The sequence below is a fragment of the Ciconia boyciana genome, chromosome 2, assembly GCF_034638445.1.
Source record: "Ciconia boyciana chromosome 2, ASM3463844v1, whole genome shotgun sequence".
In the NCBI taxonomy this organism is placed as follows: Eukaryota; Metazoa; Chordata; class Aves; order Ciconiiformes; family Ciconiidae; genus Ciconia; species Ciconia boyciana.
Window position 1 is genome coordinate 45564166 of NC_132935.1, and position 26470 is coordinate 45590635.

Below are 26470 nucleotides of genomic sequence, written 5' to 3' on the forward strand. Positions count from 1 at the left end.
GAAGAAGACCTGGGAATAGAAACCTCTTGTTAGCCAGGTTTTCCCCATTCACAGTAGGTGCTATTGTGGATCTTCCTGGCTTGTTGCCAATCATCTTATCCACACCCTCCGATTCCAGATTTCACTCAGTTTGACAGCTTTCTCATGTAATTTCTCTGCCTACTTCTTAAGAGATTTCACTAGCAGGTATGGTCCATTTGAGGCATCCTCCTCCTTCCTCAGCCTTCTTTGGGAAGGGAACTGTAAACCATAAATCCTACAAATTCAGTTTAAAAGATTTGGATTGAGACATCTATAGTTTTGGTTCCCATCTAAAGTTTCCACTTGCACCATTAGCAGGTGCTGGAAGAAAAATACCTCATAACAGAATTTATATTCTCATAATTAGTTTGTCTGTATATGGTATACTTGTTGAAGCTCATTACTTTCCTCATTTTCCTTCCCCCTAAAAGTCCTATTCACAAATTTTGAGTTGCTTCTTTACTCAGTCATATGGCTCCTTGCCTTTTAGGTCCCTCTTGCCAACCTGGTCTTTTCACTCTGACTTGGCTGAAACAGAGTGAGAGGCAGTTTGTTGAAGACTGCAGCTAAACCTATTTTGTTCCTCTGCTCTCAGTCTACTGACCTTGCCCATGAAGAGTTCACAGTTTGCCAGGGTTTGCATTATTTCAGGACTCCTCACTCTGGTAAAGATAACAACATTTGCAGTTCACACTCTAGCATTTAATAAGACAAAGGGGGTGGTAAAATGGCAGAAGAAATGGGGAATTTTACACAATTATATATAACACATGAGACAATTAACCCTCTTGACAGAACCTAATGCCCCGTAGAAATGTAGCTAGCGATTTTTAAAATACATTTAGTACTTATACCATAGCATATAGGCCTAAATGAATTCCTGCTGGCAAACTTCAATAAATTGGCCAGTTGCCAGTGGCATAGACAAATACCTTTACCTGAGGCAATGAAGCTAAAGAGGCTTTCTGTAGTCTTTATAGGTATTATGTCCTCCACCACACCACCAACAACCAAAGTTTGTTTACTTTAGTTTAAGTGGATTAAAAATAAAATCATAGGAACACCTAGTCTTTGTTATATTGTGTCACATTTCACTTTTTCTGTCTAAAAGAATTACACACTTTTATTCTCTTGGAGCTCTCAGGAAGAGCAGCAATATTTATGAGACAATTTGGCTGACAGCACCAGTTAAAAAACTGTTTGTGAGTAAGCTAAAAAAATCACCTGGTATTACATTACTTAAATAATTTGGTTGACATAATATGAAATAGCTGTTGAGACATTAGGTTCACATGATAATGAACTAAGTATTAACACAACTGCTAAATTTGATTAAAAATATATATAATTTTAGATGTCACTGTGAGATAGGTAGAAAAACCTTAGTTTTTCATTATTTGTTTCTGCTGAAAGCTCACCATTCATCTGTATAACTAATCATTTTAAATTTCACTTGAAACTCTACAAAATTACTTTGTAGTACTTTTATATTTAAAGGTCATGTCCTCATATTTTGTAAAATAGTTCTGGTCCCTCCTCCTTATACACAATGGGGCTCACTGTACTCTGCATTCAGATTAATCACAGACTCGCTGTAGTACTCTATTCAGTTATATTCTGAGCTGGTTTTCAACGAGAAACTCTTTTGCAATAAAGCGTCTACATTGCCTTAAGTAAGAAAGACCGGACTCTCCTTAACCGTCTTTCTCTTAACAAGCTGCTGAGCCATTAGCTTGAAGTCTTGAATTTAGTTCCCTTCTAAAGAATGCAGTTCCTTCTACTTATCTCCAATTTCACCTCATAACTAAAAATTCATTATAAAATACTAAGCAAGAGTCCTCATAAATACAGGTTTTCTCAAGTATCTTCTGGTATGTCTGAAAAGGAATGCTCAAATACTGAGCAATACGGTCATATACAAGTGTAAAGAGCTGTGTATCTGTGGGACCATGGCTGAAAGGCAGGCCAAGGGGTAGAATATGTCAAAGTACCAAAAAGGTTAGGGTACAATTTTTTGCAGAAACCAATTAATTTTCAAGCTTATACTTTTTTTTTTTTTTTTTAAGAAGTGTGTTAAATATTGAACTACATTTGAGGACTATTTCAATTTTGACAACAGTAATATTAAAATGACATAGTAGTAATAGATGGTATATTTTTCTTGCCTTGGATATGACCTTGTAATCCTTAAACAGGAAGAGTTTTGAATAATTAAGAATCAACAGAATCTTCTCCAGCCTCTCATGAATTACCAATTTCTTGGCATTGACAAGCACTGAGGATACTACAAGAAAATTTAAAGATGACTTTTGCTTTAATGTGCATTTCAGACTTGCCTATGAGAAAACTATGAACTTTTATTTAATTTCACTGCATTATACTGGGCTAAATATCATCCTTGAAAATCATTTTTCAACAGAGAACAAAAAAAAAAGGTAAAACAAATTTCAAATCCACTTAAAAATGACATATTTCTGCATGAGTGAGAGTTGTCACATGGTATATAAAGTTCAAGAAACATTTTTAAGATCTTTCATTGAAAGTGCATCTGTGTCAATAGATTTCAGAACAGCAACTCACTGTCTAATTGCATTTCAGCAGTAAAACAGATTGTTTAGTCAAAAGTATAGATTTTTGCTATATCAGTAGTTCTTGTAGTCCAAAGGAAAACATGGTGTCATAAGTTAATAAATGCAAATAATAGCATTTCATTCAAGATATCAACATGTGTCAACTTCTCTAAGTTTCAACAATAAAAAACAATATCAAAGGAAGAATCATCCTTATGACACTTAAATTATTGGAATAAGTTAAACAAATTATTAATTTTTCCACAATGCCTTCTCTCATTACTCTAGTAAAGTTTTAGTTATCAATCATGGACATTATCTTTCCTGAAAGAAAAAGGCATGGTGCACACATGCTTAGAAAATTACTACAGCACTATAGTTAAAAGAAAAATCAGGAAACAAATTATTCAGCAAAGTTATAATGAACCATGAAGACAGTGGCATGAGTAGAAGAACACGGAAGTTATAATTTACAACAAGTGAAATGTGTCTGTCAAGCTGCAACAAAAACAGATGATGTATAATGAGCAAAATTGTATGTGGTTACATTGTTATACATTGTCACGATGTGGGAATTAGCTGTATAAAGTTGACATTATTATAATAACACTTAAAACAGTAGTATATATCTGAATGGTGTGTTATTTGGAGAATGTAGAACTGAACAAAGCAATTAAATACCTGGATAATATCATGCCTATTCATAAAGCATAGGCTGCTGCGAGAGCATAAGCTCAAAGCCCAAGAAGAAAAAATCCCCATATCAAATTTAGAATTACTCTTTTACCATGATTACTAACTGTTCTTAGCAGTAATTAGGTGGGTATTAACACATACAATACAATTTGCAAAAGATTTAGTTTTGAGCAGATCATGACTGAAAAAAATAGTAATGAAATGAAGTCATAGCTATATAAATACAACTTTTACCCTGAAACCATATTCATTGGCTGTTCTACACCACACAAAATCTATCATTTCTACTTTACTATTATTTATTTTACCTAGAAAATTTCTGTACTCAGCAAATGGATTTAGAATAGAAGTTCAATCTTTTGTAGCTTATGAGTAATGTAATTAGGACACAGTTGGAATTATAGAGATTGTGTATACTTAAAACTCTTCTCGTTAATGTATAACTAGTTCCCTGTCTGGTCTCTAACATGTTCTGACGTTATTCAAGATTGTGTCACACTTATAAATGGTGACAATCATCTGTTTACAAGTGACCTTTTGAGTAAATTCTGATCCAAAAGAGCATTCAATACTTTGACTTTCTTGTCATTGCCTACTGATAATTTTCTTTTCAATATGCAGTGAACCAACCTTTTTCTTGGCCTCTCTGTTATCACTGGTGTATGTCAAAACTATTTCTTTTCACCCTTACTGCTTCCCAGATGCAGAAATCTCATTTGTCCTACCACCTGTCTGGTTCTACATACTCATGCAATGCTTCTTGAGCCCACTCTTAGCAACAAATTCTATTCTGCTATTTCTTTCCTCTGTTTTAGGTTAATGAAGAGTTCAAAGTTTAGCCATGTCCCTTCTCGCACTTTCTTTTCTTTCCAGTGGACTAGTAGAGTATGCATCTTACAGAAAATATGGCCATCTATTGATTTTTGATTATACCAGTATTCATATATGAAAATGTAAAAAAAGTTCTTTAGTACTAGTAACACTGTATTGGTAGACTCCCCTGTGCTCTACAGGCAATACTACTGAGATAACAGTAGTAAACTGTTACAGTAAACAGTAGTAAACAGAGATGAACAATGTAAAGAATTGCTAAGAACCTGATGACAGACTGATAAAAAGAGTGGTGGTGTTGAAAATAATCCCATTATTACTATTAACTATTCTTGTCTTCTAATGCTTATGATAGAAGATACCAACATGCAAAAATGTAAGATTTTTTTTTAAGCTGAAAGGTTAATGTTTCTGGAGCTAAAGATTTCTTGTCTATTCAAATCCAAAACAAAACAATGCCTCAGAGTTGTAGTTCTGATCAGATAAAACCAACGTGGCCAGTGGAGCTACACAGACCAGTAATGTGGCAAGTCGATTTTTTAATTATTTGCTGATGACTTGGTCAAGATGCAAACTGCCTTCTAAGTCACACAAAAGAATTAATGGTATTATAACCAGGAGCAAGTGGGAAGTTTCTGTGAGCCTGTCTTTAGGGTTTAAAAAAAAAGTAAGAATAAAATGCATAAGCTGTGATTTGTTCTATGAACTTGCAAAGGTAATGGGAAGTGGGTTTTGGATAAGAAGACTAAATAGAGGTCAGACAGCTATAATTGCTTTAAGCTAGGTTTGGCTTGCAACCTATCCAGCTATGTAAATGGCAACTTAATTTACTGGTAGAACCATCTGCAAGCCTCACAGAGTTCTAGTTGCTATCAAAACCTAGGGAGTATTCTTTTTAAATTCAAATTGCATACTATATTTTCGGGACTTCTGCTCATTACATTTTGAGATGAAAATGTTATTTATGGTTACTGTTTGGTAAATGAATGTGTTAATTTCCATACCACTGCAGCAAAAGTAGATAGCTTAATTAAGGTGCAGGCATACTTTGCTAAATAGTCCAGAGTCAGTATTCTGACTCTCTTGGTAGGCAAATAACTTTAAAAATAATCTGTTTAAAACTGCTTGTCAAGAGCGTTTTAGAAATTTTTTTTTGCTATAGTATTTTAAAATTTATAGATTATGTTTATACAGCAGTATCAAGATCCATTTATGTTGATGTGGTGCAAAAGGAAATAATTCTGATGTTAAACATGCATACAGACTATAATTTATCAATTATTTAAAGAGGAACTGAAAAAGAATGTTTAGCTCCTCAACTCCATAGGGGTTGTGTCAGCCTAAGGACATCTTTCTTCTTGTGAAACACCCTATTTATGATGTAAAAAAAACCCCTTTAAAATTAGTATTGCTACTGTTACAAAATGAGGCAAACATTTAAATAGAATGCACACACTATTAAAATATAAGTTTATGAGTAGCCTGTGTTCTTCTGCCTGGCAAAGAACAAAACAAGTGGTAAAAATAATATATTCACTCTCTCTAACAAATGTATCGTATAAAAATATGTAGAGTTGAATAACACAGCTCACTGCTGAAAGCCCAAACATCTATGTAGTCATTGTTCATTCGTATAATATTTAATAATTCTAAAGCTAATGTCTGTCAAGATTTGCTTCTTATTTGCATTTGCATTTCTATGACTCCTCTTACAATAATAAACTTCAAGAGTTTCTTTGCAGACATCTGGAGTATCTCAGGAAAACTCATGAGGAGAAAAATCTTTGCGTCAGCCCAGAATACTTCATGGAAGTGAATAATAACATTAGTATAGCAAAAAGGGAATCTGAAACAGTAAAACAGGTGTCTGAACATCAGTTCCTTTTGTCTCTTTGGCAGTATCTTTCTTCATGAATGGTCTTAATTTAAATGATATTCACAATTCAATGGACATTTTCCAATAAAATCTGAAATTTTCCAAAAAAATAAGTACCACATATGAGAAAAGGAGTATTTTCTTCTTTCTGAATAGAACAGTAAACCAATATAATGGCCACTAATAAGAGGTCTTCTAAATCTACTCAGCAGCTATGGGTTGGTATTCCAATGAAGAAATATTAAGCAAATATATATCTAGAAATGTCCAGTAAAACTTGTATTTTCCCTATACAATAATAAGGCTATTATTTTCCTGTTACATACCTGGGAAGGGAAAGCAGCAGCCACAATGAATGGGAAGGCAAACAGGAAAAGAAAAACAACAAATATTTTAATTTACATCCTTTATTCAGCAATGACCAAGTCCATTGCTCATAAAAAGAGAAGTCTAGTTCCTTGGCAATCAGATATCAGAGAAGAACTGCTAAAATTCCTTTGACAATGTTAAATCGGCTGAATTATGTGAGAAGCCACAGCATGTTGACATGCCGTAGGAAGTTTTTCATCCTTTTTACTACCTTACAAAATTACCTTAGGAAATAAACACAATGAAACCAGTATTTTCTGCTAGGCAGGTAACAGATTCTTCCCTGGAGAAAACTGCTGTAAGTTTATGTGATCATTCACCGATAGATTTATAAACATTTTTGGAATCTGGACATATACTGTTTTACTTTGCTTTTTTATTAAGACTCCTTGTCTGTACAAACAGGAAAACTATGAAGCATGCAAATAAATCACCTCTACATAGATTAGTTGCACATACTCAAATCTACCTCTGAACAGTTTGATCTAAAGAAAAAAAATCACTTTATCCTGTAATTTAAATGGTCAGTGTATTATTGACACAATGGGCTACAAAAATACTTTTACTGATCTCCTGTGTGGTTTTAATGCATCATACTGGAAGAGCAGTAGAATATATGTCAGTAATTTGAAATGGAAATACGATTCATCTTATGACATTCAAAAAGTAGCCTCATGAATAAAACTGGAATTTATCACGTTAAAGAGCTAAATTGTGTATCTGCATTGACCTTACATCATCTTTCTGCTAATATAGCTAAAAGTAAATGTAAGGATTAACATGCATCAAGTTCTTCCTCGGTTGCATTTTATGTTGTATTTTATGATACCGAACCATTAAGTAGTCACAGGTGAGATGAACAGGCATTCTTTAACTACCTGGTTGCCTCCTTTCCAGTAGTGTTTTATGATTTCCTCATTCTCTATATCTAAAAATTAGTGACTACCTTTCCTATCACAAGAGATCTCATATCAAAATAGAATTTAGGAACCCAGTATGTACACTGTAGTCATAAAGTGCTCTCTTGACAGACTACCCAGGCATAACTGATAATTGGCTCATAAAAAAGCAAAATTGGGGAATAAAGAATTGATTACCTGCATCAAATATAAAAATGTATAGTCATTTTAATATCAATCAAATGTATGTGATTAATAGCTTCTGAGACATTATTCTATATATCAGACATATATTCCAGATTTCAGAGAGAAAATAAGCAACAAAAAAATTGCTTTATACATTTTTATAGATTTAATATATTTTTCCTTCTTAACATTTAACTCCTATTAAATCTTATTCTCTGTGTACATACTTGTATGTATATGTACATATATACACACATACACGTAACATTAAAGCAATTTACTTCTTTTTTTCCCTTAGTCTTGATAGGGTTTAATTGTATTCTCTCATACTCTTCTTTCTCCAGGGTGAAATAACCCTGACAAAATTCAGGATTCTATGAAGAACACATCATCTTTGGGACCTCTGTTTCACTTATTAGTAAAGTTCAAAGTTATTTGTATTGAAGAATCAGGAGAAACCCAGAAAAGCAAAAAGCCCCTTACGTTTAAGGCAGCTACATTCCCCAACAAATCTACTTTTATCCACTCTTTGCCAGCAAGTTCCTAAATTAATTCAAGAAAACTATTTAAACTAAATATTTTCATTCATGAACAATAACTTTTATAAGATTCCTAACCTGAAACACTATCAGAAAGGGTGGAAAATCAGAGAATTGCAAAGAAGTCAATGGAAGTTGTGCTTTATGTTACTTTCTAAGTAAGTTAGGGTTATTTCAGACCAAAGTTGTCTCAAGTGATTCCATAAATGCAGTACAGAAAATCTTCCTTCATTTCACTGTACTACAGTTCCTGATTGGTACAATTAGGGAACTACTTTTTCAGCCCGTAAAACTGTTCAAAGAAATTTTGAAACAATTAAAAAAAAAGAAAAAAAGGCAGAAACCTCTCATATGGTCATTATGAACAGTTCAAAAAGGTAAAAATCCCCAAAGGAAATTAATGATTCTTCAGTGCAGTAAGTCACAGAGTACCATGCATTGGGAAATGAGAATGAAACAAGGTGCTTCATTCTCAATTTTTCAAATTTGACTTCATGACCCCAGTGATAGTCTTTGAAATAAGCTTTGTACGTAATTACCTCATTTTCTGAAATAAACAAACTGGTGAAAAAAACCCCCAAAACAACCCTGCAATCATGTTGATGCCCACACAGGCGATCAGCACGGCTATAATTTCAGACTTTCCAGGCTTTCCCCACAGATGCCTGCCACTTAAGTACACGAGGTATTTTTAGGAGATAAGAAACTTGCCACAGAGTTTCATAATACCTTTTTTTTAGGAGGGAAAAGGCAAGTCCAAAGTATTTGGGGCTCATTTCCTCTGCAGCACATTCTGCCTGGTGGTCATTTGTTGTTTTGCCTATTTCCCCATCAGCTGGGCTTGTCTGCCCCAGAATGACTGAAATTCCTGTCTTCTCCCCCACCCCTCTGCCTCTTCCTCTGAGTCCGTTCTCTTCCTCAGGCGAATAGAAGCTGTGCACTACCTAAATGTGCTGGATGGCTACAGCACTTCATGAAGCAAGACAACCAAATGGAGAAAGTGCTTTCAACACATTAGCCTACTAATAATGTATACCCTGAGGTGTTTTACGGCTTTTTGAGTGCATTTCCATTCCTTTTAATTATTTTTTTTTAATTGGTTGTGGAAGAAAGGCAAAACTTTTGCTGTAATGACCTTTTAAAAATCTATTTTAAAAGTAAGAGGAAAGGGATGTGAAAACAAGCTAACCTTGCTTTAAAATACAAATAAACATATTCATGTTTGGGTTTTTTTTGACAGCAAAGAGGAGGGATACAAAAAGAAAGGTTATTATTGCCTAGCCTCCCAGTTCCCAGTTGCTGTTTTATCAACAGCAGTTTGTGATTCAACGGCCACTTTCAACACACTCTCACTTAAAATAAACCAATTGTGGAATATTGAACAGTTTACTGCACAACAAAAAACTAGGTTAAAGTAGCTGGAAGTCTCCAACTGCTATTGAAAGGGCAGCTTGGCATTTTGGCAGGAAAGGGCAACTTACAGTGAGTACTCTCTTTTTCCATGTGTTACCTCTCTGAAAAAACCCAAGTGGTTTACCTGCGTTCCCAGTCAGACTGCTCCTGCTTCCTTTATTATTGTAATTTCTTTGCCACTTTAAATCAAGGAAGACTTTTTTTTTTTCCTTAAATACAGGCTCCTTGCTACCTTTCACCAGGTTGGGATGTTGACAGCAAGCATGATATTCCTCCAAAGTGTCTCGTAACTAAACAGATTATAGTCTTTATTATAGTGTGTCAGCTTAAGCCTTCAGTAATAATGGAATGAAGGAAAAGAGTCTCAGAGCTTAAATTAAATCCTACATAGATTAAAGAACATATTGAATATTCTCATGTTTTGCCTTTATTTAAATACTAGTGCAAGGCTACAATTTAATTTGACTCCATACAAAATTGCATGAATCAGATAAAGTGCAGGGATTCTTTGCTGTGTGACAGCATCATATATAAAACTGCAAAAATAGTCTTTCTGCAATAATGTGGCTTTCTTTTTTAAGGCTTACATTTAACAGGTAAATTGTGGTTCTGTTTGAAGAATATTTAAAAAGAAGGGTGTTTGATTTTATTGTCTTTAAGGACACTGTTTCTCTTAAATTGTATTTTAGAGCTGTATAGCGGTAATTTATACCAATACAGACTGTAATATTTTTATTAGATATTATTGAATTCTGCAAGACTTGTGATACTATGTACAGCAAAACTGGAAAGATATTATTAAAAAAAGCATTAATAGATTTAACATTTGGGAGAAGTTTGGTACAGAAAGGCAATTTTATTTCATATGAAAAGCTATCATGACTATTTGAAGTTTACAATGTATATTCCAAATCAAGACTGCAAGACTGCATGTCTTAATGATGAGTGCTGTCACCATAATCAGAATGTGTCATAACAAATGCTCCAACTATGAAGACAGAAGTTTCTTGCTACATGTTTCCCAGATAAGGTGACTATTCTGGAAGAAATATTCTGGAAGAAATATTTCTCAAAGAAATATTCTTTTCTTGCACTGTTTTCCTGTCCTGCCACATGCTAGACATTGTCCTTTAAACTCAGATACATTATAAAAGTGCAGATGAAATGCACTGGAGCAATAGCAATACAGTTTGGCAAGACTTAACTTTTCTTTGCAGCTAAATCAGTACACCCAAGAGGATATGAAATATCCCACAATTCTTCAGTCAACAAGGTACAGGCAACAAGTTAGTAAAATAAGACATGCAGCAAATTGCCCAAAATGTAAGTAAATATGAGAGAAGGCCATATGTAATACCTGATAACAGTGACATACAAACAGATGTGGTTTTAAATGTCAGGCTGGTAACATCCCACATTAAAAAAGGGAGGAAAAATAGAAGAGATTAGATTTATGTAATTTTGATGCTGCACTGACTATATGTATTCACTTAAATCTATGTGCCTTAAGAGAACCATATATGGAAAAAAAAATGGCCACGGTATGTTATGAGCATATCCAGTTCTGAGTTTTAAATGAGCCTACAGAGACCTAAATATCAGTATTGGAATGACTACCTCTATACACTTCCCTTTACAAGGTCTAGAATGGGAAGCAGAACAAAAAATCAAAGTGTCAGAACTCTGTAAACACCTGAATGCCTCATACTGCTTGAAAAACAGTTAAACGTACATGTATTCAATAATGCCCAATTTATCTGAGTAGTTCAATATACAAGTCAATTCATGTTTTGTAATTTTAAAGCGATGTATTTCATCTTATATGTAATCGTTCCATGGTTTCTGGGGAGCTAAAGAAATGAAAATTAGTGGTATCACTCCCAGTATTCTACAAACACTGGAGGACACTAGTTCTAATTTACTGAATACAAAGTCTGTCTTGAAGTCTGTCATACTTGAAGTCTGTCTTTTGATGAAAATTTGAAATGAAGTCATCTAGATCAGTCAGCATACTGATTTTTTTAAATCTCTTCTGTAATAGTCAGAATATAATTTTCTATATCTCTGCATTAAAACTGTAACTATCTTGTTGCATAGTAATACAAGTTTTATCTCACACTGTACAATGATTGATAGTCTAACCACTGCAGGCAAAATGTGTTTGTCTGCAAACACCATCTTCCAGCCTCCATTATGTATATTCAGTTAGCAACACTGCCTTTCAAAGATGATGATGTCAAGACATTTTGTTTTTGTTTCTACTCCTGCCTTTTTGTTATCTTCTTGTTCTTTGGTAGGTACTGGCTACAAAGATGATTCTGCAATTGAGTCACACCACCTTTGTGTCAGATGTGGACATACTAGATCATGACAGAAGAGATTTTGACATTATCCTCATAAAAATTTAATTGAACTATAGACTCAAACATGAGATTTTGGGGCCAGGGACTCCCATTTCATAACTGTAAGATACATATGGGAACACAGGGAGAGAAAGCCATGTTCTTCCCATACACATTTCTGGAGTTTGAATGACCAGATGATTTTTTTCAGCCAACCTGTGTGTAAAAAAGTAAAATAATTCAGATTTTCTGGTTGAGACTAGTATGCTTTTTGTCAAAATATCCAGGCATTTCTTTGGCAGATTTATTCAGAGAAACCCTCTCTGGCCCCTCAAAGACACCAGTGACAGGATATACATGTCTCCTTAGGTATCGAAGTCTGAACTCACCACCCCAGGGTCCCTTACCAGTCAAAGGAAAGAAAGACATGTCTTGAGGGAATTAATCTCATCATAAAATAGATGTTCAAAGTAAATCATAAGGATCACTCTTCGGACATTCTGCTTTAAGACATCTAAAGTTAGGCAAGATAAATCCCACCCAAATATACAGAGTCCAAACTTGACTCGCTGGTAAAGGAAATGCTTTCAGAAACAATTTAGTTTTTATAGTCTTTCTTGGTAGTCTTTTATAGTCTTATCTGCTTCCTTCTTTTTCAAAAGGTAGATGTGAGAAAGAGCATGTAAGTTAACATTTCTATGAGCTACATGGTATTTAAATGAAACAAATTATTTTCCATAACCCCTAGAGAGAAATCAGAAGTTAACTGAAACTAAAAATTAGTCAATTTTTCCAAAAGTTCAAATGAAGTCCTACACTCTCTTTGTTTCTTTGGTATTGGATGCCACAGTAAGGCAGAATGACTGTGAGTAAATGCCTCACTCTGAGAAAAAATGCTAACATCAACAGTATGCATATGTCAATAACCATCTTGTAAAGAAAGAAAATATAGGGACCTCTAATCGCATCTAATCATTGTTCCGAGCAACAGTTTGGTTTTTTCCCTCTCTGTATTTCTAATGTTTCTTATAGTCACTTATCACATATTCTGTCAAATAACTAATTCTTTCTGGCACCTGACAATTTTAAAAAAAAGTATATTACAGAAAAGAAAGTCTCATTGGTTTCCATAAATTCATATGGGCTATGAACAATTAGAACAGTTCTACAAATAGATGCATGGATAATTGTCATAAGCCCTAACTCTCATAGTTACTTTACAGGATGTCTTTGGGATAAAGTAAATACTAAGATTGGCATATAGTTGTATAATTAACTATTTCCATCTTATGAAACATCAGATACATTGTTTCTGTATTTTATGGAAACTAGTGTAGAATTATAAACTGTACTTATTTTAAAACACTGAAACTATATCATGTAACAACAGTGCATTACCAAAATACAAGTTATACTAAGCAACCATAATTATAGTCTCATCAGAGCTACCAAAAGCATTATCAGATAATATTTAGGTGCATCTATCTATTGTTATAAGTAAACAAATATGCTACTTTAGGGAGCAAGAATCATTAATAGTCTGAACTAAAGATAGCAAGAGAAAAAATCAGCACCTTAATTTGTCAGGATACCTAGTGAGGCAAGAAAGGTTCTATACAGCAACAGCATTGTAAGGATGAATAAATAGCCATAAAGTTGGCTTGTACTGTGTGGAAGCTTGCAGATGGTGGATGAATTCATGTCTGTCACGTCTTTATAATACAATGACTTTTACATATTGCTGCCAGATGGAACATAGTTTTGCACCTTGAATATAAATCTCCAAGAAATACAACTTCCTTCAATGTGTTCCCTGTATTTTAAACAAAAGCAAATTCAGAGGCAGGTTTGGGAGGCTAAAGCAGATTTAAGGAAATCTGAGAGAATAAAAATTAAGTCCTCAAGGGCTTCCTTGTTATAACTCAATTCAAAATAATGAAGTTACCCATGTGTTCTGTATTTTTTGAGAAAAAACAGGAAAGGCATCATATAGACTTCTACAGGAAAAACTACATGTCATCTATCAAATGCAAAATACATCCTAGGCAGGTCCAGAAGACCTTTCAATTAAACGTTCTAGTAGTCTGGCAAAACTTTTGCATAACATTTATTCTTGCTTCAATAAAAAATATATCTATCCCACAAGATCAGATCATAAAAGTACAGTGCATGAAGCATAAATTCATTTAATATTTGCTGATAATAGACATCTGTATCTATATCACAGAAGCACCTTGACGTTTTCCTTGTAATAAATGATACCTAAACAGACCTAATATCTAATTCAGATCTGATTATACCAGTCTTTATATAGATGTGCTTTCTCAAACTATCAAGCAAGTCCAGAATTTTTTGCTTTTATATGTGCTTACCCATCACACCTGGCTTTCTCCTGTGTGTCTGGTCTTTGTTTCTAATGCTAGCTGGTATTGCTAAGAAGGGAATAACTCTGATAGCGATGAAGTGAACTATATGACTGTAGGGGAGAATATTTTCCCATTCAATGATTTCTCACAAAGTCTGATTTGATGACAAACTTGAGTTGACTTCTCTCAGACAGCCTCAAGCATTGTTTATATGCAGATAATGGGCGTGAACCCATTAGGCTTTTATGACAGTTATAATCAAATATGATTGGGAAACCTTCTGGCTTACTTGGATCCATACTTACATTGTGCTTTGTGAGGTTGGAAATGTTACTTGCTATTGCTTGTAGCCAGTCAATACAGTCTTCAGCAGAGAGACACTGAATTATTCCACTGCAAACCCCATCCACAGCAATTACTTGGAACGCATTTTGCCTATAGACATGTCATAACAGATCAGGTCAGAAGAAAATTTCATCTGGTCTAGCATATTATCTTAACAATACTTGTAGAAATCTTTTCTCTCAACTACAACGAAGGTCAGCCACTGAACAATGATAAATTGCTGGTTTTCCTGTTTTAGAAATACCTGACATGTTAAAAAGGTCATGCTGAAAGGTCAACTCAGACTATATTAAGTTTCCATAAAGCTATAAAAAAATTCCTTAGACTAGCTCCATGGAACCTTGACCAACACTGTGTGACTTCAGAAGCTAAACAAGTGAAATAGCTGATGCATACCAAAGAGTTAATAATTTAATACTGCAGATCACAGAGAAGGAAAGTGTCCACTGGACACTGTAGGCAATCATTTGAGAAATTCAGTGGAATACAAGTACCTTTTTCTCAACAACTTTTGTTTCATTTTTCTAATACATTGTTTAAATACAGTAAGATTCCTGTCTGGATACTCCTTGTTGGCTGCTCTTGGTTATAGAATTTTGATCCTCTTCTAAACTATTGATTGAAAAGCTGGAGAATTCAAAATTGATCAGGTAGCATTAATGATTTTTCCAATTGCATTTCTGAATATAGAATCATTAACAAAATACACTGGAATGCCAAGAGGCATCCAATTACAATAGCAGGGGCCACCTGGGTGCCTCTACCCCAGCACCAATCTGGGCACCTACACAATAATTGGTCATGCATTATAGACTGACTTTCCATAGCTGAGTGCTGAGCAATTATAGAACAAGAGAAAACTTTCAGATGTTAAAGCAGTAGCAAACCTAATTTCTTCAGCAAATAGCCTTCTTGGCTAACAGCCTCTGGCTTCAGAACCAAAAAACCTCAATATTAATTCATATCCCAGAGTAAGAGATTACTAAACATACGGAGAATACCAAGTTCCACTGCTGGCATTCTGCTACAAAACCCATTCGTTAATGATCAATTCATGGTTTAAAATTAAGTACATCGTTCAGATTCTTTGAGAATGGCTCAGGCAAAGTGACTTATCTTCAGTGTAAAACTGTCACTGATGACAGTTTCTGACATGTCAAGACAGATATCCATTCTGCAAAGTTGTTTTTTTACCTCTTGAAATTATATACTAGTTCTGTAGAATGTAAAGCTAATATCTGTCTCTACCATAAAGGTTTTTGCTGCATCCACATCAAGTACAGGCTTTTTCTTCAGTCAGGAGACGCATTAAAAATTAATCAGAGCCATGCCTTTGCTTTGAGAGTCCCGTCAAGAGAACTAGCTCTTACAGGAAAATAAGGCTTACATATCCCAACATGATCATGCAGAGATCAGTGTTTTATCTAAAACCATCAGCTAACTTATCAGTTTAGTTGCCTTTTCACACGGATAGTGATTTTTCCTTAAAATCCAAAGGTACAAACTGAGAACTACTTCTTTCAACAACTCATGTTCACAATAATTCAGGTAAAGTTTTTGAGGAAGACTTATTTAAAGCATCTTCAGGTAATGTAGCTAGCATTTGTTTTCTATATCCTTTATTTTAAAAGGCTATAAATATAAATAGTAAATTCTTCCAGAATAAAATTCTAAATAAGTCCTTACATAAAGAGCATAGCATGATGCTCAGACAAATTTGTTTATTATCTCTTTCAGGAAAAATAGCATTATTTTCAGGACTCCCCTTCTTTCTACTCAGCCTATTGTAAACCAAAGTAGGAATCCAAAGAATCTCTTAATGTGTGACACTAATCTGCACAAGCAAAGAAAACCCAGTATGCTCCAGATTCAATCCTGACGCACAAATTTCCCTTACACTACAAACACAGTGAACCTGATGCATTTGGGGCATCAGACTGTTTCTACTGTTCTCAGGTATTTGATATGTGCACATACAAAGCCATTCATTCAGAATGTTCTTGCCCAAGTATCAATAAGCACAGACTATAAGATGCAAGGCTACCTAATAAATTATTTCTGAATGTGGTCTGGGCAGTAGATATCCTTAGCCTTAGATTATTGTAATAGTATTTTCTTGAATTAGTCTACCAGCCAAAGTCCATACTACCACATAAACCTGAAAAAATAAGGTATTAAATACATGTTTTGTATTAAATAGAACAGATAGTAGATTAATCACTTTATAATACAGCAAAAAAGTTAAGATCAGATGAATTCTTATTCAACTACACATCTCAGGTTCTTTGCCTTCTGGAACTCAAGAGTTATATTTGCAATTAATAAGCTTTCCACGATTAACCTGAATGCCCTCTGGAATTTTATATGAATATCCTCTGGAATTCATGCACCTCAAGTACCCCACTGGAAAAGCTGGAATACGATTATGAGGCATAATAGTGTATGTGATAATTGTATGATGTATTTCTGTGCCAGTCTTTTCAAACACTGAAACATAAAAAGTTATTAGGCTTTACATAGTGAAAAAAGCCTTGTAAATATTAACTAGAGAAAATGTAATTAATTAAATTCCATTGCATGTTGCTTTCTTATAGTATTTTCAATACCCTTTCTTAAATGTTGCTCTTTATAGCAGTCTCTATTAAAAATTATCTACCTTTCTCTCATAACAAATTTTGAGAGGGAGTCACATTTTAAAATGTTTACATTAATTTAAAAGACTGTTATAAACTGTCTGGCTAGCAACATAAAATGTTGCTCCTATGCTTTTTTGAAGAAAACCCCACTTCCTCTCTCATATTTATACTGCATTTTTGTTTCCTTTAAGTACTCTAACTTCCTCATGTTAGACAGCATAGAAGGACATAAGGAGAAAATTATCAGAGTCGTTATTCAAGGTTTGAGTATGGATTCAGATTTTTTGTTTTGTATGAATATACTTTTAAATGTATTTTCTGGAAATTCAAATCTCAGGAATATCATTGCTACCTAAAAATCTTTCTCTGTAATGTACTAGTTCTATAATGTGCACTTTAAGGTCGTGTTTTATTGATGCAGAAGACTGAATTTTAAAACCCTATATCTATGAATACTTGAATATGTCCTAATTTTCCATGTGAGTAGTTCTATTCAATTCAATATTTTATCTGAAGTATACAGCAGAACAGGTCTCAGATTTGACTGTTATGATTTTGGGCCCTTTATACTTCATGCTCTTAATCATTTCTATTTCAACCATTGTTAAACATTGAGCTAAAGGTTTTCACAGAATTTAATAAAAAAACTCCTGCCTCTGTGGTGACTATATCCTGTTCCACTTCAGTTCAGCCAATAAGCCATTGTTTTACATCTGTTTTGCAGTAAACCTTTGCTTTATACCTTGACTCCGTGGGCCAGCCATTGTTCCTCAATAAAAAAAAGGATCATGCAGCCAAGTAAATATGATTTTGCTATTACCAGTCAAAAGCTGCAGGCTGTTTTTAGCTTCACAATTATCTAGTGGTGAAATGACTTTTGCTTAACCTGCTTTAATTTCAGCTCTGTGAATAGGAAAATGGCTGGCAGACCTAGGTAGTGTACTTCTAAGAAACAACAGCCCTTAGAATTAACTGAGGCCGTGGGAGGCTTTTGTTCAATTTTCATATGTTTTCTGAGAATCAATGAGAAGGAAGCAGGCTGTGATAAGAAACAATAAAATTCACCCCACGCAAACCCCAAACTGAGGTTGAAGCACACTTCTCTTCCCTTAGTTTCTGGGGGAGATCATAAACCCACCCCTGGGGGCAGATGGCATCAGTTGACTGTAGGACCCATGGAAACACTGGAAGGGTGAGCATAACAACAGAGGAAAGATACTGGGGAGGTTCTTTCACAAAACAGTCTTTCCAGAAATATTAAAGAAGCTCTTCTGTATTAATCAGGTAATTTTACATGTGTATGAACAGAGGAACAGGAAGTTTTAAACCGCCAATGCCTGATGAGCAGTCAGGGTGTAGCATAACACACTATTCTTCCCAGACTCACACATCTAAGCTGGCAGACATGAAGGCTACACGGGAAAGCCAGAGTTTATTTCAATTAGTAAGGCCTCACAGCCTCACAAATGATAAGTCCCTTGTGCTTATTTTAAGAGTTAATGTTTCTGATGGGTTAGAAGAAGTAGTAATGGAGAAACATGCTCTATAACTGTAGACAGCTGTCCTCCAGTTAATGACTAACATGCTGGAACTCACAGAATTTTTTAGTATTAAAACTTCATTCTTATAGACACAGATGATAAATTAATTCACACAATACCTAGGTATTTAAACCTTTAACAAGTACGATCTTATTTATATACTTTGCCTTGTTGATTTTGTAGCTACTTCCTTTTCTATTTAAATGCGTAACACTTGGAAAAACAGTAATCATTCCAGAATATTCTTGTCTTCCTTTCTGATTTCTTCTGATTTACTAGGATAATATTAAATTAAACAATGACAAGTTGTAGTTCCATATGTTGCAATAAATTTAAACCTGACTATGACCTTTGGACAGCTTCCCCACTGACTGGGAGACAAAATGGCAATGAAATTCAATGTTAATAAATGCAAAGTAACACATATGGGAAAAAATAACCTTAGCTATATGTAAGCAACAAAGAACCTTGTTGTAGCTATAAACATTGAGGAAGGAAATGCAAGAGTTACTACAAACAGTTCTCTAAAAACCATCACCTTAGTGCTCAGTGACAGGCAAAAGGTAATAGGTTTATTACAAAGTATTAGATAAGAACAGAGAAAAAAATAGAAAACATCATTATGTCTTAATATAAGTCAAGAGGGATCCTCCTTGCAGTCCTGATCACCTTGTCTCACAGAAGATATATTAGAATTATGAAAGAAACAGAGAGAATAACAAGGATAATCAGAGCTATGGAATTTTCCCTAAAAGGAGATAATAATAGGGATCCTTCAAACTGGAAAACAGAAGTTATAAAAACATATATAAACATCTGAAGTTATAAAAACATAAATCAAGAATGCTTATTTAGCATTTGCCTTGATACAAGGGTCAGGGCCAAGAGTCCACCCTCTTGCCCCTCCTGGATGCCCAGCTGCCAGTGCTTGAGGCCAGCTCTGCCATGGTGTGGCTGTGGGATGTGGGATCAGGCTGCTGTGAAAGACTTTGAGCAGGGGCCTGTCCCTCCCTTCACTCGGGAGCTGTGTATCAGCTCAGGCCCTTGCCCTTGGTCCTCACATGATTTTGGCTGCAGCTATGCCTGTGCCTGGACATGTATCCCACTGATTCAGACCCAACCTGTGGGCTTACTTCCCAGCCTGACCTGAGCCCCACCTCACCATGATGGACTTATCTGAAGACCAGTCCCAGGTGGTCCCACCAAGTAGACCCCACCACCTCTGCTCCTCCACCAAGGGCAGTTGGACGGAGCCCTTGTCTGCATGGACACTGCCTCATTCAGCCCCGCTGTCACCCTCTGCTCGTGCCTCACCTTCCCCATGGGGCAGCCAGCCTTTGCTGCTCCCAAACAACAACATTATTTCACCCAATGACGTTGTCAGGTGAGAGATTTAACACAAACAAAAGGAAGTACATTTTAAAAACATAATTACATTGCACAGCTCAATGTCACAGTGCGTTGCAAAAAACAAAGGTATGAAAAAAAGCAGCTTAGAAAGAAGCTTTTGAGGACAGGAGCATTAGCAGTTATTAAATATGATGACCTAAGTGCAACCTCAAACTGAGAAACATGCTGACCACTAAGTGCAAGTGGGAAGATCACACGTCTTCCCACATACCTGGTCCCGGCTGACATCAGAGCAGAATACGGGCCAAGGTGGACCTAGACAGACCTTTATGAAAGCTCCGATGTTTCACATCTCCGATAGCTGCAGTGGAACTAATAATGCCATTCCTCTAACAAGGAAACTCCCTAAGGCTTGTATCTGTCAACCAAGAAGTCAAGTTTCAATTTTCTGAACTTCTTTACCTGCACATATCTGATCCTGGAAGGTACTGGGAAAACCGTGAATGAAGAAGTGGAATTAATCGGAGATCACACCACCTTTTTTCCCACCTAAGTCCTGGGGATGCTGGCCATGAGGAACATGATAATGTATCCTGAAAAACATTAAAAGGTCCTTCTCAGTTTTGGGCTTCATTATAAGTACTCAGCAGATTTGGAAAGAGAGAGAGAGATTTCAAAGACTTTATATTTCATTTGGCATTGTGTTCCACTTTTCTCAAATCATTTGGCATCAGTTTTAGCTAGCACTGGAGAGATTCTGAACTTTTTCTCACAAATGAAACAAACCTATATAAACCTCAACATCAATATGCTTAGAGGAAGTGTGAGAACAGTATTCTAAAAACCTAGGGAAAACAGATTGTGTCCTTTTTTTGAAATGACTAGTCATGAATAGAAGTGAGTATTTACTACATATCACATTATCAGCTACTAGCTTTACACCTGTACCCTGAATAAAGGTGAACTCTAAATTATTCACTGTACCATAATTCAGTTGTTTCCTGTGGCCCCGTACACATTTACATATGTGTCTATTCTAATGACATCACCTCAAAACCTGGTAATTGTGAATGGGATTTGACATGTGATGAAAATTGTTTAGTCAAAACTATATGCTTATGATTAACATTTTAATTTTACCTATTTACACAAGACATTATTTATATGAAAATTGAACTTTATCATGTCTATGATCATATCTACAAGGAATGAGTATTTAAATATCTACAGTCTAATTTCACCAGTATTTTTACAGAATATAGATTTGAATGAGAAATGCTTATAAAAAGTGAAATGATCAATATTTATTTTTAAAAATCCAACACCTCTTCCTTTCTTTATAAAATGCTTTACAAAACAGTGCTAGTGATGATATTTGTCTGAAGAAGCATGATTCTCACTGAAATGTATGTAGTACTTTTAGTATATCAGTGAAATTGTACCTGCTGATCCTGCATAATTTTCATTTTTTAATCTCAGACTTCACATTTTTTCTTACCTGTATCTTCTGTAAAATAAATATTACAAAAATTAACTACACTTCGTATTTTTCTAGAGTGTGATTTTTGTGTAAGAGCTACGGAATTATAAAGCTTTCCCAGCTCAAACATTACTTTTACACATATGTTCATATATCTTTTATCTATATAAAATAAAAGATTCCTATGAACATCAATTTAGCTGAACAGCAGGCTTTTCATAACTAGATTCACTTATTTAAAACATTGAATCTCTGGTGAAACATTCCATAGATTCAATCCAAATAAATAAATAACTGACGAGGAAGACTAAGCTAGGACGTTGTTTTGAACATTGTCTTGAATTTTTAATGTTTTCTGTCTGCTTTCAGGAACCTTTTTTCACCTGTGATTAAACGTAAGGAAAAAGCTGAAACGTGGCAAAAAGTTTAGATGCAAACTGTAGGCCTAGATCTGGCTGCAACAGAAATGTTAACCCTACCTTTAGCCTGCATAACTCTGAATTGTTGACAAAAGACCAAAACCAGTCCTGTCTACTCCAAATTCTGAGTCAGAAGTCTCCTTCATGTGAATCACCAAGGCTATAAATTAAGAAATAGACTAGGGCCATAAGTCATAAAGCATTCTAGAGAATATTCTGAGACAAAGGAAGGACCATGACATAAGAGTTGTACATAATTTAGGAATTCACACAAAGGTCTCATTTGGTTTTATGAAGCATTCTATTCCCATTACAAGGGGACATCTGAGATAAGAACCACATCCTGGTCTTCAGCAGAAGAATTTAATTTAGGGTGAATTATAGAGTCGTGATGTCTGATTATATTATTTAAACTGAGAGAAAAAGACTTGGTTTCAGTAAATTATTATGAGTTCAAATAGAAACTGTAGCTTATTTATAAGTTTCAACACCTGCAGAAACAGGGTACACAAATGGAAGCATGCTTTTTATCCTAAAAGTAAAGTTAGAAATGAAGTGGCTAGCAAAATAAGTTTAGGATCTGCCGCAATAGCCTTTATACATGCATAAGTATATAGACTGTTGAAATAAGTCTCCTTCTGATGTTGTTGCACTAGTTTTTATATATATATATGTATATATATATATAAAATTATTTGACCTGCATTAAGAGACCAATTTTATTGGTTTTATCCCATTTTTATGAATTCCAGCTCCCATGGAAGTGTATAAATCCTAAAGGTTTTCCAGATTATAATCGGGCTTAAAATCTGTGCTATTGATTTTTAAGTCTCTGGGCTCCTATTTAAAACTTTTACCAGTAAAGTATGAAAGAACAATAAAACAAGCCAGAAATTAAAAACAGCAAAGTCTACCGAACAATGCTTACATTTCTGTTTTTTTAATATATCTGTAATAATTATGCTGTTTATTGGTTTATTTATTCAGTGCTTTTTATTTTATTGAGTATTTTCACCTATCACAAAGCCAAATATGCAGCAAAATCCCCTTTAGAACTATATAAAATAATGGAAATTTTGCATTTCCTGGCTAAGAAGTTTGTTAAAAGCCCCTTGTTGCACTTCAAAGGCATCTCTTACTAAAAATCTGATTAGACATCTGTAGCATTTAATCCTAAAGAGACTTTGCTCCATAATGCCATCATTATTCAGTAAGATTTTGTGTAAGTTACTAGAAGTAAAATGCTCTCACCTTAAAAATAGACAAAAGCATGTACCTAAATCATGCTTTGCCAAAAGTTTTAGATAATAAATGAAATAAAAATAATGGAAAAATAGTCTGAAAAAAGTTTTCTACCTTTTCTTTAAATGGATATATTTTCTTTTTAATAATTTTAATTGCTGTGCTGTGGAAATAATCTAGAAGAAAAAACTTGCAAAATCCCTATTGCCCAGATAAAAACAGTAATCACATCTATCAAGGCACAATGTCAGCTGGTATAATTTGTCATAGTTTAATTTGCAGCCATAATATCTGGCAACTCTTTTTGCCCCCTATGGAACTGTCTATCTCCAATGTTAACTGGAGCTCCTCCCATGTTGCTGTCCTTTATTAGTTACTTCCACTTAGCTATTATAGTATTATTATTCTTCTGTGTAATTCCATCAAAGAAATATAAGCTCTTACCGTGTTGTTGGGATGGTAGTTGAGATGCAAACCACTGTCACATAGTGGAGAGGATGTGCCACTGCTTTGATCACTGGGGGCACCTAATACAACCATGAATACACCAAAAAATCTTCATTAATTTATAATGCTATAATTCAAATTTGTGCATGTCTGCACATATGCATTCCTCTCCCCCCACTAGTTTTGTCATATCTAATATTCATTCACTTTCTCCATTCAGCCAGTATCTGTCTTCTAGTTTGAGCAGAGCGCCTTTTTAAGCTGAATGGAGGCTCAAGAATCCTTCTCCTCATGCATTGCTTAAAAGAGTTAATAATCTGTATAGTAACAAAACAAACCCAAAGGTTTTTGCAAATTTGATAATAAAAGAAAAGTGCGTACCTACTCGCTTGGTTTTCACTTGAAGGAACTAGTCAGATAACACTTCTGTTACTCTCGATGAAGCTTACTGTTCTAACCATTCTTGTAACAGTTTAGGAAATTACAGTGCAACACCTCAAAAGTAACATGATAGGATCGATGCAAATGCATGTTTGTGTGCGTTACTCATGGTACTTTGTTGTACCACAACCTTTCATAAAAGGGACAAATGTACTGGGATACATTTTTATTTAAGGATATGGTGTTCTAAATTTTTTCTTGTCTCACTAAAGTTTAATACCTCGGTGAAAGATAAGGACAGTATTTCAACAAATGATTGTATAAAATATTATTTCATAATTTAGTTTATTTAATTCCTACTAACTTAAAATCAAAGGCTAAAAGTATTGAAATCAAATATTTATTTTAATAAATATATATTAAAAATTAAGCAATGCATTTTACCCTCTTAGGAGCAAGAAGCAGAAGGAAAGCAGCAGTGACAAAAGGCACAGGCTGACATATAAATATGTTTGGATATGCTGCAACTGTCTATAATTATGCACCCACACTTACAATTTAATATAAAGGAAGACAGCTGTCTCCATATGTCTCTCATGGGGCTAATTGATTAAAACTCGGTTGGACTTAAACAAAATACTAATCATCCCAGAGTAATTTATTTCTAGGTAGACAGACACCTCCACCAAAGCCTCTGAATTTTACATGGTAAAGTTAAGCCCTCTAAATATACACACACAATATCATTTTCACATTTACAAGACAAAAGACTACAGCCCAGCTGAAGTGCCTCTACGCCAATGCACTCAGCATGGGCAACAAGCAGGAGGAGCTGGAAGCCATTGTACATCAGGAAAACTATGATATGGTTGCCATCACAGAAACATGGTGGGATGACTCGCATAACAGGAGTGCGGCGATGGATGGCTATAAACTCTTCAGGAGGGATAGGCGAAGCAGGAGAGGTGGTGGGGTAGCCCTGTATGTTAGGGAGTGTCTGGATAGGTTAGAGCTCGATGATGGTGATGATAGGGTTGAGTGTCTATGGGTAAGAATCAGGGGGAAGGCCAACAAGGCAGATATTGTGGTGGGAGTCTGTTACAGACCACCCAACCAGGATGAGGAGACTGACAAACTATTCTATAAGCAGCTGGGAGAAGCCTCACGATTGCTAGCCCTTGTTCTGGTGGGGGACTTCAACCTACCAGATGTCTGCTGGAAATACAATACAGCAGAGAGGAAACAGTCTAGGAGGTTCCTGGAGTGTGTGGCAGATAACTTCCTGACACAGCTGGTGAGTAAGCCAACTAGGGAGGGTGTCCCACTGGACCTCTTGTTCACGAACAGAGAAGGACTTGTGAGCCATGTGATGGTTGGAGGCCATCTTGGGCAGAGTGATCACGAAATTATAAGAGTTTTTGATACATGGAGAAGCAGCGAGGGGGGTCAGCAAAACTGCCACCTTAGACTTCTGGAGGGCAGACTTCGGCCTGTTTAGGAGACTGGTCGACAGAGTCCCCTGGGAGGCAGCCCTAAAGGGCAAAGGAGTCCAGGAAGGCTGGACTTTCTTTAAGGAGGAAGTCCTAAAGGCACAAGAGCAGGCTGTCCCCAGGTGCCGAAAGACGAGCTGGCAGGGAAGAAGACCGGCCTGGCTGACTAGAGAGCTCTGGCTCAAACTCAGGAAAAAGAGGAGAGTCTATGACCTCTGGAAGAAGGGGCGGTCAACTCAGGAGGACTACAAAGGTGTAGCGAGGCTGTGCAGGGAGAAAATTAGAAGGGCCAAAGCTGAGCTAGAGCTCAATCTGGCTGCTGCTGTAAAAGACAACAAAAAATACTTCTTCAAATACATTAGCAGCAAAAGGAGAGCTAAGGAGAATCTCCAGCCCCTACTAGATGGCGGAGGGAACACAGTGACCAAGGATGAGGAAAAGTCTGAGGTACTTAATGCCTTCTTTGCCTCAGTCTTTAATAGTAAGACCAATTGTTCTCTGGGTACCCAGCCCTCGGAGCTGGAAGATAGGAACGGGGACCAGAATGGAGCCCCCATAATCCAGGGGGAAATGGTTAGCGACCTGCTGCACCACTTAGACATTCACAAGTCTATGGGGCCTGATGAGATCCACCCGAGAGTACTGAAGGAACTGGCAGAAGTGCTCACCAAGCTGCTTTCCATCATTTACCAGTCAGCAGTCCTGGGTAACTGGGGAGGTCCCAGTTGACTGGAGATTAGCAAATGTGACACCCATCTTCAAGAAGGGCCAGAAGGAGGACCCGTGAACTACAGGCCTGTCAGCCTGACCTCGGTATCAGGGAAGCTGATGGAGCAGATCATCCTGAGTGCTATCACAGGGCATGTAGAGAATAACCAAAGGATCAAGCCCAGCCAGCATGGGTTCAGGAAAGGCAGGTCCTGCTTGACCAACCTGATCTCCTTCTACAACAAGGTGACCCGCCTAGTGGATGAGGGAAAGGCTGTGGATGTTGTCTATCTAGACTTCAGTAAAGCCTTTGACATGGTTTC

At 35.7% G+C, this 26470-nt stretch overlaps 1 protein-coding gene across 5 annotated transcripts in view; it reads right to left on the bottom strand.

The window, feature by feature from the left end:
* SNTG1 (syntrophin gamma 1) overlaps window positions 1-26470 on the bottom strand; it is a 347398-nt gene that overhangs the window by 85413 nt on the left and 235515 nt on the right. For all 5 annotated transcript variants that reach the window (XM_072852507.1, XM_072852506.1, XM_072852508.1 and 2 more), the window contains 3 exons: window positions 23566-23648; window positions 20443-20573; window positions 14414-14543 (listed from right to left, as the gene is read on the bottom strand). In XM_072852507.1, coding sequence (XP_072708608.1) covers window positions 14414-14543; window positions 20443-20573; window positions 23566-23648 — 344 coding nt within the window. The remainder of the gene's footprint in view (window positions 1-14413; window positions 14544-20442; window positions 20574-23565; window positions 23649-26470) is intronic.